Source organism: Anabas testudineus, chromosome 2 (assembly GCF_900324465.2).
Source record: "Anabas testudineus chromosome 2, fAnaTes1.2, whole genome shotgun sequence".
NCBI classification, from domain to species: domain Eukaryota; kingdom Metazoa; phylum Chordata; class Actinopteri; order Anabantiformes; family Anabantidae; genus Anabas; species Anabas testudineus.
In genome coordinates, this window is record NC_046611.1 from 31,614,998 (window position 1) to 31,629,939 (window position 14,942).

Consider the following 14,942-nt stretch of genomic DNA (forward strand, 5'->3'; position numbering starts at 1 on the left):
TGTATGTAAATATCTGCAGAATCTGAGGGTTAGGACTAATAAAGACAGGAAAGTGTTTTTACGGGTATGTTGTTTTTTTTTTGTAATGGTAACAGCTGAGCAGCATAATTCTGACGGTATGAGTACACTGAGTCCACTACATAGAATAAAATACACAAAGCATTAGGATCACTAATTAAAAAATAGCAGTGTAACATGATACATAAAATAATTCACACCAGTGTAGTCCAGAGACTGAACACAGAGGTGAAAAATAAGGCATGTGCGCTGTTTAGCTTCCTGATCCCATGCACAAAACTGCATCTGGACATTTTTCTCTCAATATGCAGTTAGCATGATGACTGAAAGGTTGGCGTAGATTCAGAAGAGTTCAGACAGAGAGAGGGACTGTTTTTGTGGTTTACAGTACATTTCCATCTCTTCACGACTCCTCTGAGTCTGTTCAAAGTCACTTCGGAGGATTCTCGTCCACTTCGGAATCTCTCAGTGCAGAAATGTTTAACTCAGGAGCTTCCACAAGATCATCTGTTTGTCCTCACCTCCTGTGATCACTGTGGTGCACAGATCATTCATCCACATGGCCGTGACAGCACCTGGGCAGCAGAAGATCATTAGAATGTACGTACTGTGTTTTGCCAGAGGTCATTTTATCTATAGAAATCAATACTAATGATAACATGAAGCTTTCTGAATCAATTTGAAGCATCTGACCGCCATGATTAAACAGAATACAAGTGATATCTATGCATTTATTTCACTAACTAAAGTATGTCAATTGAATCTGCAGCTGGTTTTAAATACTGTGGCAGAATAAGAGAGAGAGTTCCTCAATTAAGCATCATCTGGAGCAGTCACATGATTTTTGCTGTGGTGAAATTTGAAGTATTCAAAACATCTTACTGCAAAACTTCTGCTTTGACAGGTTGATACTGTACGTACGTACTCTGCTTCAAGGGTAAACTCTTTCATTAAGACCACATTAATTGTGTCTGCCATAACACAATTATATATACTATTGACATATCCTATTCAAAATACCTTTTTCATTCCATAACAGACAATTTAAGGGAAACAGGTTTGCAAGCAAAGCTGCAAATTTAGTTAAACCAGGCCGTGAACTATAAAGGGATTGTTTTGGCAGCCTTAACAGTAGTTATGACTTTACATAAAAATGTACATGTCAAAGGTTTGACTGTGAGAAACATACACAGACTTATGACTGGGACTGTGTTCCAGAAAACAGGTGTTCTCAGTTTTACTTTCAGTTCCACAACCTGATCACTCTGAGATACTGTGTAATCCTGGACCTGCAGCTTTTCTATAGCTGCAACCTGGAAGCTTTTTTCAGTTACACATCACCAACATCAACATGAGTGGACTGCAAGGTTTCAATCAGAGGTTTAGAAATAAGCTTATGTGATATTTTGTGTCAGCTTGTGCCGTCCTGATCAGCTTACAGCTGAATAGACAAATTCACGTAATAAAAAAAACACAGTAGCAATAAAATGGAGGAGTGTCATTTTCATTCACTGCTGTTGTGAATTTTAAAAGCTAAATGTGCATTAATGCCACAGATTCATACTTCTAGCTCCACTGGATTAAAATTGAGGTTATTCATCTATTATCCATGGTCACTTTAACGCCATTCATAGAGGCTAGTTAATTAACCACACGTATTTAACTCAGAGCGAGCTGAGAGAAAGGCTGGCTTTCCTTTCTGGAACTACTGGGATGTGTGTGGGATGTGGGAAGATGAGCTGTATTGTACCTGAGTGTGCAGGGATCCTCTTGGTGACAGTGCTACTGAGCAGGTCCCACAGCAGCAGGTCACCAGACTGTCCCCCACACAGCACAGAGTTCCCATCCCAGCAAAAACACCTGCAAACACACAGACACACTCAGTGTCAGTCAGCAAGAAATAGGAACCGAGTTCAACTGTATCAATGTTCCAGTGAATTAAACGTGTGCTGTACAAGGACACTTTCAGAGTTCTCAGGTAATTCAAACTCTTCAGTTCAATTCAATTCAATTCAGTTCAGTTTTATTTGTATAGGGCCAATTCACAGCATAGGTTATCTCTTCCTTTGGTTAAAACTCACATTTGAGGTGAGGGCCTTCCCCACCCTGCAGATGGTGTTATCTTACCTTTGCTCCTCCTCAGTATTCACGTTTGAGATCATCATCCCAGTCTGGACATCGATTACCTTCATACAGGAGTCGGCGCCGACACTGAGAACATGCCGGCTATCTGAGGATGTAAAACGCTGAGTTGTTGTTTCAAAGTTCGTCAAGTATCATTTATCAAAAACACATATTTTACTTATTTCCACTGAAAAACTACAGGAGGGCAGTCTGTGGTGTATACTGTGTGGTCAGTGCCTGTGTTACTATAATGCGAGCACTGCTTTTGCGCAGCAGTGCAATAAATATTTTAAATCGATTTTCTCGTTGCACCTGTTGTCACAGTTTACAGAACAGACTAACAGAAAGTCCAATTCTAAGTATGGACCACATGAGTTTGGAATAACACCCACCAGGGCTAAAAGCTGTGTGGTGGATGGTTCCAGTGTGGCATGGGACCTGCTGCAGTACTTCATAGCTGCTGGTGTCCCAGATGGTGATGGTCCCATCTTTACAGCCAGACACCAGCAGAGTCCCAGCTGGATTCAGTCCAATGGTGTTCACCTGAAAAGCAACGTGACAGAGAAATTCAATAGTACACACACGCAAAAAGAAATGGGACTATTGCACATTTCTTATTGTTTTCCCATTAATAAATTCTAGTTGTTTGTTTCATCTGCTGATGATGTAACCTCACACCCATCTGGCATCCTCACTCACCCCAGAATCATGTTCCAACTCAGCCAGCAACTCAAATTGTGTTCTCTTGTGACTGGAGGAGCCATCAGACGCACACTGCCACACCTAGGAGAGAAGTAACAGCAACTGATTTCTAGAGATCACATTCAATAAATATTCAACAGCCAGATACAGACGCATGGACATGAGATGTCAGCTGAAAGTAGGAAGCTACTTTCACCTGACATCTCATGTCCATGCGTCTGTATCTGGCTGTCATGTAGCTACCCTTCATATCTGTCCTCCCCCCTCTCAGAGCTGCTGTCATGGTGGGCGTGCGCGCGCACACACGCACACACACACACACACACACACACACACACGCACACACGCACACACACACACACACGCACACACACACACACACACACACACACACACACACACACACTCTAAAGCTCTCTAACTCACTTGATGTTTTTTAATAAATATTATTTCTGTTAATACACTGAATTGAATTAGATTCAGATTTATCATGGGATGTAGTGGCCCGTTAAGAGAAAGTGTTTCTTGTCACAGACCTTCTCATGGCATACAGTATTTAAATATTTGCTATAGAGCTGAACATCAATTCAACGCTTACAGCTAAATATAGTTTGAATAAAAGTAAAACTTTTGAAAAATCTGACCTTTTTCACTGATATTCAATTATTTAAATTTGTTTTGTTCTTCTCTTCTTATGTTTTTTTAATGTGCTTCATGAATAAGCCTCATCTTTTGAACTGTACAATAGCTTTTGTGTATTTATCTGATAATATACTAGAGTAGAAAATAATACAGTATCATTTGCAAGGCCATAATGATTTCATGTTATTGCTTCTGTGCTCTGAACCACTGAACCACTCTGTCTTACTTAAGTTCATCATCACTATTTTCATTGATTTTATATTGTGCAAAAGGTGCTATATCAATAAAGATTGACTGATTACAGTTTTCCACTGACGCTATACTCATTTGAGAGCATATCCAAGCTGACGTCAGGCCTGTTTCTACTGAAGAGTTCCTGGTACTTTTCTTTCCCAGGTGCAGTTAGAGTGCTCTCAGGTGTAGGGGACAGGAATGTTTTATGTGTGCAGCAGGTTTTTTATAATGCAGCAATAGTTCACCAATCAGTGATATTCGGTGCTGTAGGCTCCACACTGACAGTTCCTGAACCTCCATAAAGCAGTCACTCTGTGACCAGGGACTTTTTAGGAGTGTAGAACATGTTTTTAGAACTAAATTTAGAGTCCGATTCCTTTTGTGGAAACACAGAAAGAGGAAGTAGAAGTAGGTTCCTGGTCTCTGGTAAATGTCCCTGCAGTGGAAACAGGCCTATAGAATGAGAGGTGGGATACATCTGGACAGGTCATCATCTGTCACAGAACTCACACAGAAGCTACCTAGCATGCAGGTTTATGGAATATGGGAGGAGGAAACGATGCAGAACAAATGTTGGATCATTTCAAGTTTTTACCTTGACAGTAGAATCCCACGAGGCGGTGTACAGACGGTCATCAGACCAGCACATTTCACTGACGGCATCATCATGGCCCATCAGCGTGTCATGCCGCCTGCCGAACGGGATGGAATAGAAATAACTAGGAGAGAGGAAGATTTAGGTTAGAAGAAAACTGAGAAAACCTGTCCGATAATGTGCACATGTAGTCTACATACACATTGTTGTCCCAGGACGAACACACCACAGTTTTACCGTCTGCCAGCATCAGGCATGACGACAAGGCCTGAAAAACAGACAGAGTCAGAGCGGATCACACAGCAGAACCCAGGGAGAGGTGGTGTGTAAACACAGGAGTAGGTTGTACCATGTTAGAGAAGGACATGCTTCTCTGGAACTCCTTCAGCTCTTTGGAATACATCTTCAGTGTTGAGTCTAGAATGAGGAAATACAATGATGAGTAATCCAGAGTACACTTCCTCCCCTGTGAGACAGCAGCAGGACAAATGAAGGAAGCGTGGTTATTTTAACTTCAGCTGAGCTGTAGCATCACCAGCCACCTCCTTGTTCTCATTTCGATCATGGAAAATAATGCTCACACAAATGTTCTGTGTCAGTAGTAACACTGGTTCATTACTACAGCAAATAAGATTCTTAGTGTGAGTAGATCACTTTGTACCATTATGATATGAGAAAGAGAAAAAAGCAAGAGACCACCTCACTACATCAAAGTCAGTGTCTGTCTTTAGCTTTTTTGCACATCTACGCTCTGGCGACCAACCTTGGGATGTAGAGAAAACAGCTGCTCCATCTTGAGTCACAGCAATTCCTGTCACAGCCCTGCACATTGACATAGGGAGCAGAGGATGTGTTTAAGTTCATGAAGCAGGAATTACTGCACTTAGCAAATACAGACCTGAGTCAAAAGGGCAGTTACAAGGACACACACATATCACAACAAACTGACAACAACAAACAAATCCACAAAAAACATTTCTGGTCAAGCTTCTTGAGGCTTGACATGAAGCTGCCAGATGCTGAACCTGGTCCCTGCTGGACCTCTGATCTTAAAGAAGAAGCTCTGGGAGACTTCTCATCACATCTTTCACTTCTGTTTTTGTCCTTGACCTTTTCCTCTACAGGCTATTTGTCACTTTAGCCACATAATGTTAAAACAAACATGTTTATTCTGATATTTTTGTGTTTTTTATCACTGTGAACATATTTCCTATGTAACAAAGCTGTATTCGAATCAATCGACTAAAATATAAATAGGTATATAGTTATAATAGCACTGCTATATATATATAAACTCAACAGAAATGCTTTTGTTTGTGTGCCTACATGCAAACCAGAGCTTTCATTTCAGTTTCCACAAGCAGACAGTATGAAAACATGGGCCAAGCAAATCTGTTTGCACTTGTTTTTAGTGCAGCTCACTGACCGCCTGTTGACTTACTCTTTATGGATCTTGTGGCTGGAGATGAGTGTCAGATTGCTCATGTTTGCCCAGGCCAACTTCCTGCTCTCCTCAGTCAAGTCCTCGAAGGACGAGTCCTCTGTCTGCGAGGCTGGAAAACAAGAGACGGGTACTACGGGTAAGAGATCCGTATTGGAAATGAAATCATCCAGTTTATGTGGTGGATAACTTGGTGTTGGCGAATAAACCCACTCTTCTTTTTACAGGGATGTTACAGTGTAACTACCTGGAGACATTTCACTGACAGGTGAGTTGATGCTGGGGCTTCGAGTAATGTTGTGAAACCGTGGTGTGATCCTCTGAGGGTGAGGGCTGGTGAACAGTTGGGTGGGCGTCTGACCGAACTCCAGGATCTGCGTCAGCATGGCGATCCTCTCATCAGGGTCCTCGATGCTTCGCAGAGACGTGGAAAGAAAAATCAAGCAGATGACAACACCTATCTGGAACAAGAACTGTTGAGGGTTTTCCTTAACTACCTGTCACAGTCGATGCTGCCTTCATAGGTAAGTGGGTGGAACACTGAAAGACAGTGACACGTGTAAGAGTTTGTCCAGTTTTAGGGAGTTTGATGCTGAAAGCAGCTGCTGGTTATTTTACCATTGTGAGCTGCCACAGCTTCGCTGCCTTTCTGTTTATAGCCAAACACCAGGTCAATCCACTCATGAAGATGCTCTGACACATACTGACTTTCAAGAGCTGCCTTGTGCTTTTGAAGAAAATCACTTGCATCTGGAACAACGACAAACTGTAAATATGCAGCAGCACACGGAGCAAAGTGGACATAACAGTTTTTATGAAGAACTTATATGTTTAGCAGGTGGATGTTGGCATAGAGGTCATGGGGGGCAATCCACAGGACGTTACCTGATGCCCATGGTGGGAGAATGACATCACCAACTAAATGTCCATTCTGCTTTTTGCCCAAATCAAGACTCAGTCTGTTTTCCAGGAAGCTGCAGTCACTCCCATAAAACTCAGGAATCAACTACATGACAGGAGAAAAATAGACATGTCAGAGAACATAGGAAGATACACATGCACATATCTGCAGAACCCATAGAAGACCCTTGAAACTGTACTTTTCCAGACACAGTAGTTCCTGCAGCTTGGCTGGACAAACAAAACAGACCAGGCAGATTTCAGACTGGATCCTGCTCTATCTGAAGCCAGACTGATATCACTACTTTTTACCTCTTTAAAGTCTGTTGCTCCCTCCAAACAGTTTTTCCATGTTTCTCGTATGCTGTAAGAAAGAAAAAGTTCAATCGGTTAAAGCTGAAAATGCAACTGATCGTTTTTTATGTTGACTGAGGCTCACCAATCAGAACACTTTAACTATTTCTGTCAAGTTTCTTCTGATTCAGTAAAAATGTCATAAGACTGATACCTGGACTGATTTCTGGTGTCATGCTACCAGCTGGAATTCTAAAAGCTGCAATTGTAAGAAATAAATGAACCTGTTAAACATTCGATCTGCGTTGTCATAGCGGCCATTCTGGAGACACAGCATGTGCTCTGGAGCTGCAAGTAAAAGACAGTTCAGGATTAGCAAAAGATACCTGGAAGATTCAAAACATACGTCTTCTTGTTTCAATGCAAACAAAGCAAATAGAGCCTAGAATACATTTACAGTAGAACTTAGCTCAGCTTAGTCACTTGTTACCAACTGTTGAGAAAAATGCTCCAGACCCAAACAAAAGGCTTCACTCAGCATTTTACTTCTTTCTTTTAATGTATCTGTGAATTAGTATTAGTAATATGATGTTAGTATTACATCTAAAACATCATGCTGAAGGCAAGCCAGCACCGTTCTGGCAGTGACATCATTACATAATTTAAATGGATGTAGCTAGAAAATTTGTCAGCTCCCAATCAAGTCTCAAAAAACGCCCAGTACCTGCAGTGAGGCTGACAAAACAATGAAACACTGAACACAGCCCAGGTGTACAGTGGACTGACTTCATCAGTGTGAGCTGTGTGACCTACCGACTCTAACCAGGTAAAAAAGGACGTAGCCTGGTGATGAGTAGTGACTGCCGTACAGGAAGCGAGGTTCAGGCATGCCTTTGTAGCGAGCCTGTGAACAAGAGCACGACTCAGTGGTCACTTTTAGATGGAGACAGTCCAGGAATAAGGGAACATGAGTAAACGCTACACAACAGTCTCACCAGAAGTCTGTCTAGTCGCTCTTTGTTCAGGGCTCCCACAGGTTTGCTCAGATCTCTGAAGATGGCAGCATTTGTCATATCTGAGAGACACAGACTAAAACTTTAACTGCTCTGATATTAGGGAAGTGACAGCTGTGGAGATGTTAAGGTCTGCTGACCCACCTAACTGTGTGCTGCTGTAGTCAGCGATGACCCACGGGAAGACTGGATACTGAGAGAGGTCGTTGCAGCTGCGGTCAGCCAGGTTGTTCAGGTGGAGGAGATACTGATAGTTACTGAGGTGACCACGCTGCCACTGCAGCATGTAACTCTCTGCTGTGTGCTCCGTCATGTGGTTCTCTGAGCAACAAGCAAATATGCAGCACGGTTAGATGGCTCCTGTCAATGATGTGTTGTTGGGTTTCGCTAAAACTAAATTCCAGAAGCTCTCTTTATCAAGAGAGTTTAATAACTGGCCAAACCAGCTGCCTCTGCAGCAACACCCTCAAAAGGCAGCTTCCTGTAGCTGCACAACATTCAGGAGGACTTTTCTTCCTGACAGTACTGCTACAGCTCAGACATATTCTTAGGACGCCTCTCTTCCACAGTGTCTCTACTGTATCTGAAGGCTTTGAGTGTTCTCACCCAGGAAGGTAGCGATGTAGTAGTAGATATCGTCTCTGTCTGCTGGGTTGTAAAACTTCAGGTAGATGTCAGAGCAGAAATCATTCTCAGTACAGAACACCTCCAGACCCTGGGTCAGGAGAGAGACCGAACACATGAACACATCAGCATGTGCACACACACACACACACCCACACACACACACACACACACACACACACACACACACACACACACACACACACACACACACACACACACCACCATTCTACTGTACAGCTGCAGTGACTGTGAATGTCCTCAACCAGAGGGGGTGACCACTGGTTGTCAAAGCTCACTGTCCTGCTTATTTCCAACTATCCCTGCCCTACCCACTGCTCATTACCTGGATCAGGTGCGTTCAGTTAATGATAGGAGGAAGATACCAATTCACTTTTTGGTATGATGGTATCTTCCAGCTTCTGAGTGACTGAACTAACCAGACAGAGAAATCCACTGTGGCTAGTGCACGGATAGACTGCAGTGGTCGTTGAAGACCAGGTTGCTCGCCCCTGTTCTAAACTGCCTGAGCTCTATTCTTACTCATCTTTTTGCGACTCACCAGTGGTCTGAGTCCATGTCGTCTTTTGTAGATTCTTCTGACTCTGTGGAGTTTAATTTGAATCACGTGTTCCTGAAATGAAAGTTCAGATAAATTATTCAAAAATAATTAACATGTGATGACATGACAGTTTAGCATTTACTGGTAGCAAAGTGCCAGCAACAAGCACGACCATTCAGCTCACCGGATATCCATTGAGGGGCTGGAAGTAGAGGTTTTCATTGGTTACGCAGACGTGGCCTGGATTGGAAACCAGAGGCATGACCATCTCCACTGCACACTCCATGTGAGGATTCTCAGCCAAGTTCTGAAAGCTTCACAGCAAAGTGGTAGCAATGCTTTTTAAAATAAGTACTTATGGTGCATAAAAACGAATGAAAACAAGAGGTACATTTGAATCAAAGCAGTATCAGTACCAGTTTTTGTCAAATGATGTCCTCGCCAGTCGTGACTGTAAGTTGGCTGCAACCTAGAAGGACACCACAGGGAACATATGGCTGATGGTGAGTGATGGAACCATGGCTCCAAACAACTATTATAAAATAATCACTGAGTGCAGGGAGCAAAGCGGGGAATAAATATGATGGCAATAGTAAAAGTAAGTTAAGCTTTAGAATTTATGATTAAACTGATATTAAAAAGGTCAGATCTTCTTCACATAGCAACAATAAACAAACAACTTATTCTTCTTCTTCTTCTTCTGACAAGATGCACATTGTAGTGGCTGGAAACAGTAAGTGAACCCCTCAGCTTATGACATCAACTAAAGTTGATCAGAGTCAGGAGAGTAGACTGGAGGTGTGGGTTAGAGCTACTTTCTGTTTGCTGGTTTGATATTGATCTAGGTCTCCATACTTAGACACTTAGATCAATATCAAATCACATTTTACAACCAGTTAATGCAGAAGCAGCTCAGCAGAGACAGTTTTCTTGCTGGGTGCAACTGCACATGAGATAGAAATAATTATCTATGCTGTCGATGTACAGCGTTTCTTCTTCCTTCAGGTTACAGAGGTGTACAGTGTACTTTAAACTCACCATTGCGGTCTGGTCTCCGAGTTTTTCCAGACAGGATGCTCTGTGAAGCTGTAAAAAAAGAAGAGCAGCATGACATTCCTGTGTGGGGGGGTTGATTTCAAACTGCTTAGATGATCAACCAGGCAGCCTTAGAGGCAAACATACCTGAAGTAACGTTTGAACGACATCTTCCGTTTTACTCCAAACATCCAGCTGAAAAGTGATTTCCATTATTCCCTGTAGGTGTAACAGAGCGTTCATTTAGTTTGATTTGAAAACACCAGCTTCCAGAGTTCTCACAGCAGTCGTGGCTTCTCTTTGTTTTGAACTGAATCTTACTGCCGACATAACTGTATTTGATATTTAGTTATATTAGAACCCAAAAATGTACAGCATGAAATCCACAGCAGCAAATAATTCAAATGTCTTAAATCCAAATAGTAATAATAATAATAATAATAATATTGTTTAATAAAATACTTTATTAGTTCCCTTGGGGAAATTCTTTGTGGACAAGCAGTTGCATTTTTAGGTGCCAAAGGTTAAGGACAGCAACTGAAATAAAAGGATTTGCATGAATAGATTTTCATATCACAGAGAAACAGACACACAAACATCACAGTGAAACCTCACTGAAATCTGTAAGCTGTGAAGAGACACACATCCGAGGAGACCCCCTGCTGAGTGTGGGCTCACTCACCCTTTCATTTCTGTATGGTGCTATGACGTTGCTTTCTTTGATGTAAATAACCTGAAATCAATTATAAAACCAAATTAAAGGCCGAACAGTGCTTGAACAACTCAAGATGTCCACAGTTGAAGGTATGTGAAGATCAAGTTCAGTACATTGTGTCTAATACTCACCTGTTCACATGAAATACAAATGGCTGGAGGCCTAGGTCTATGAGGAGAAGACACAAACCAATCATCAAACAGGGATCACTGTAGTGCATTAGTGTGTAGAAGAGACAAGTGACAGATCCAATCTAATGCTAAATCCAAATTAAAAACACTGAAACTAAAGAGATAAAGATAAAGATAAACATGACATTTGTTTCTGGCCTTCACACATTCGTAAAATTGTTTCCCAGCACACTGTATGCAACTTCTGTCATTTTTAAGTAACCAAACCAGTTTGACAAAATAAACAAACAGCGTGTGAACTGAAAATAAATGTGCTCACTTATTGAAGGGGTTGCTCTCTTTTTCCACAAATTCAATCTTCTTACAGTCTCGAAGAGGAATCTACAGAAACCAAGAAAACAAGATGGCATCTTTTACATTTTCTTATTGTTTTTGTAAAAAATTATAAAAATGAAACGAAAACACTTTGACTGTTGGGCGGAGTTTAAAAACATACCACGCATTAAAATGGTTCAAACAAACCTTTATAATTGGCTCTGTAAGACCATCTGGATCAAATATGACCGATCTGGAACAGACCTTTAATGAGCCTCTGATTTTTCTGGAAGGAAAATTGACAATATTAGTTTGTTAGCACTGATAACATCTTGTGTATTTGGTCAAACACGTCTCTCCAAGTCTAAAATTGATAAGTCAAATATTTTATGGAACAGATATAACAATAAAAGTAAAAGCAGTATTCCAGTGGCTCAACTTGCCCCAGCTTAGGGCTAAGTTGATAAAGATGAACTGTTGCATTGAACTTGTCGCAGTTTGATCTGAGGTTGTTGAAACGTCTTCAGAAAAGCATCCTGTGAGGAAGGTGTTTCATCGTTTTTCTTTGTTAAAATTATTTTTTGTAAAACTATCTTTAATCAAAACAACCACTGAAGAGGCTGAACACGTCAAACAGACACCATCTAGCAGGAGAAACTCAATAACAGGCCTTAAGAAGAAACTGATAATGCACTAACACCACACAGTCCTTTCTTTCCCGTTGTAGCTATGAAACGATCTATAAATAGGATGCATGGTTGAGGGGTTGTGCCATGGAATACCATGAAACAGGAGATAAAATGAGAAGTACAGTTTTTATACAGCAGTGACTTCAGTGCCTAGTTCAACATACACACAACCTTTGCCTCAGTCACCATTCTGGAAAAAAATGGCTTAGTGAGGAAGTTTTATATATTTAATAATAATTATTTAATAATCCTTCTATCTGACATACTAAAAAATGAGTTGTTTATGTAAGAAAACAAGAATGAGGGTTCTCTGCACCATAGCAAGTTAGAAATGACGGGTGCTCCCTGAATTTATGATCTTATAACAAAAAAAGTGCCCAGTTGCCTAGACTGAGGGGGACGGTCAGCTTACCCAGTGGCTTATCATACCTGCAAACATGGCCGTAGCATAGTGCATCTAACAATCTTTTCACCCTTGATTCTTTTTTGGCTAACATGATAAGACTGATCAGTTTGGGGCGAGTCTTCTTATGTGTAGATGAATCATTGCTGTTGATAATCTGAATTACCTCTCCTTTTTAGAACTGCTTTCCACGTGGTACGCAGTGTGCTGTTCAAAATAGTACTCCTCCAAATCCAGCAGCAAGAGGGAGAATCTAGGAGAGAACAACAAAAGAGTGTGAGATGACATGAAAGTTTATTACCGCATCAGGGTCGTATGTCTCCACCATATGACCTTGGTATTTACACACATACATTCACCTAGACTTGTAATATTCATATTCTAAGCAGTTCATCCATGAGTCCAAGTGGATGTTTGTGCCAGATGTCATGAAATTCCCTGAATACAAACACTAAATCTAAGTGATAACTTAATCTATTAACTTAATTTAGGGTTTACACCGTAGCTCCACTGATACAAATCATACAATTTTCAAGAAGAAAAAAGGGCAAATATGGAGCACATCGGTAACTTAATGGTTAGTGCGCATGTCGAGTACCTGCAACTTCGTGCTGCAACTGCAACAAAGGTAGCCTTTCTCCCCATGTTTCTCATCTGCCCCCTCTCTCCTGTCATTCTGTCAAATAAATGCTAAAAATGCCCAAAATATAAACAGAATGATAAATATGACCCCTTCAAAAGAGATATTAATGTTAGTACAGAGCAGGTCAAATGAACTGTAAACTACAGTTTAAAGGGTTAAACTACTGAATGTGAACTTTACTAATGTTGCCTCTGCTGTGGACAAAGTTACTACACACACGTTGTGGAAAACACCAACAGCATATGAAGAAGACATTGTGGAACTGGTGGAAGGCACAGAGTGAGATGCTACATGTAGTATCTTTAAAGCTGTATATAAAAAATGTAGAGTGAGTCCGAGGACCAGTTTCCCAGGCCCGGCCTGCTCTGCAGCTTTCTCTTCTGTGAATTATTTCAGCTCACCACCAACACACTGTGCATCAGCACGTCAAACCACTGTGACAAGTAACGTGGTTTCCTTCCTTACAGGTCTACCAACACATCTGGAACCAGTGAGAACTTTCTCAAGAACAGCAGCAGACATACAGTATAACAGTACAGTAACTTAGTAACATAGACGACAACAACAACAACATACACATATACAGTGGCAAGAAAATGTACGTGAACCTTTTGGAATTTCATTGTTTTCTGCATTGATTTCTCATAAAACAATTATGGTTGTTCTCAATAAAGACATCTTCTGTATTATTACTTTAGGCACATTATATTTGTTAATGATCTTAAATGAGATGATGATCAGATCAGATCTTATGAGGAATTAATGCAGAAAACCATGAAAGGGTTCACATAGTTTTTCTTGCTGCTGTATCAGGACTTGTTCTAAATTGAATTCATTAGGACAGGAGGCATCTGGTTGGTAACCTAATCAACAATATGGGAGTACAGTTTCACTACTGCTCTGCAGACAGTGTGTCACAGCTGCTGCAGATATAGTTTCTCTTATTCTTCTCTCTGGACAAACGCCCTCTGAGTCAAAGTGCACTCACTGAGCACTCAATTCAATTCAGAGATCCCGGGTCACGTAGATAATCATTTAAAAGCTTTTCAACAACAAGTCACTCAGCTCTAGTGGTGTATTAGGACCCCATGTAATTCACTGTGGACCTACTCAATATATCACATGCATTTGTTCACAGCAGATACAATATGGTTCATTATTGTGGATATGAAGTGAACAAAGTGTAATTCTGTGTTGTTTTGTCAGATCAGCACTTAAAAACACCAACATGTTGGGTTAATCCACTGCACAATACTATTAAACCCATGATTCACAGCTCATATTAACAAATGAACGTTGTTGCTGCTGCTGTCAGTTCAGCTTAGACAAAGTCACTTTAGGAAAGTTGAAATCAGCCGGATTTCCAATAGGTCGTATGTGAGGAGGGCGTTCAGATAACGGACTACTCCGGATCATCAGCAGCTCACTGCCCTGCTCTGAACTCCTGATCCTCCAGGCCCTCTCGAGATGCCTTCAGGGACCTGAGTGCATCACTCCGCTGACAGAGGAGCTCTCATCAGCGGAGTGGATCGGACGCGCAGGCCGCTACGGTCCGCGCCCCCCCCCCCACACACACACACCTACATAAAAACACACACACACACACACCGACCTCCCAGGGCACCAACCTTTCTTTAGTCCGTTCATGCGTCTTTACAAAAGCCATGACTGCGCACCATCCTCTGCACAAAGCGTGAACACCGAGCAGCCACAGTCAGAGCTGCGTAAACACGGAAGCCAGCTGGAAACCACGTGACTGCACACCGGATACTAGGGAGGTCTCACTCTGACGCTATTTCGCGGTACCATCACTTCGTAAAACTTTTTTTTTCACTTACTTTTCCATTAATATATAGACTATA

At 41.4% G+C, this 14,942-nt stretch overlaps 1 protein-coding gene across 1 annotated transcript; it reads right to left on the bottom strand.

The window, feature by feature from the left end:
* Positions 1-43: 43 nt before the first annotated feature.
* Positions 44-14,853, bottom strand: nsmaf (neutral sphingomyelinase (N-SMase) activation associated factor). The gene is made up of 31 exons (XM_026361912.1): positions 14,709-14,853; positions 12,604-12,690; positions 11,553-11,631; positions 11,350-11,411; positions 11,031-11,067; positions 10,867-10,917; positions 10,332-10,403; positions 10,188-10,235; positions 9,566-9,618; positions 9,334-9,463; positions 9,150-9,221; positions 8,570-8,678; positions 8,108-8,284; positions 7,946-8,025; positions 7,764-7,854; positions 7,235-7,298; positions 6,969-7,020; positions 6,642-6,762; positions 6,375-6,506; positions 6,254-6,296; positions 6,004-6,170; positions 5,757-5,868; positions 5,079-5,137; positions 4,665-4,732; positions 4,516-4,583; positions 4,316-4,439; positions 2,842-2,925; positions 2,535-2,685; positions 2,146-2,248; positions 1,769-1,878; positions 44-593 (listed from the first exon to the last, which is right to left on the bottom strand). The coding sequence occupies exons 1-31, from the start codon at positions 14,744-14,746 to the stop codon at positions 499-501; spliced, it is 2,739 nt and encodes a 912-aa protein (XP_026217697.1). The 5' UTR covers positions 14,747-14,853; the 3' UTR covers positions 44-498.
* Between the last annotated feature and the right edge of the window lie 89 nt (positions 14,854-14,942).

Excerpts from the sequence above, each read along its gene's own strand:
- nsmaf (XM_026361912.1), bottom strand. The coding sequence starts at position 14,746 with ATGGCTTTTGTAAAGACGCATGAACGGACTAAAGAAAG. Across the intron at positions 7,021-7,234 it reads GCAGATCGAATGTTTAACAG|CATACGAGAAACATGGAAAA; the intron begins GTTCATTTATTT and ends TCTTTCTTACAG. Across the intron at positions 6,297-6,374 it reads AGCTGTGGCAGCTCACAATG|TGTTCCACCCACTTACCTAT; the intron begins GTAAAATAACCA and ends ACTGTCTTTCAG.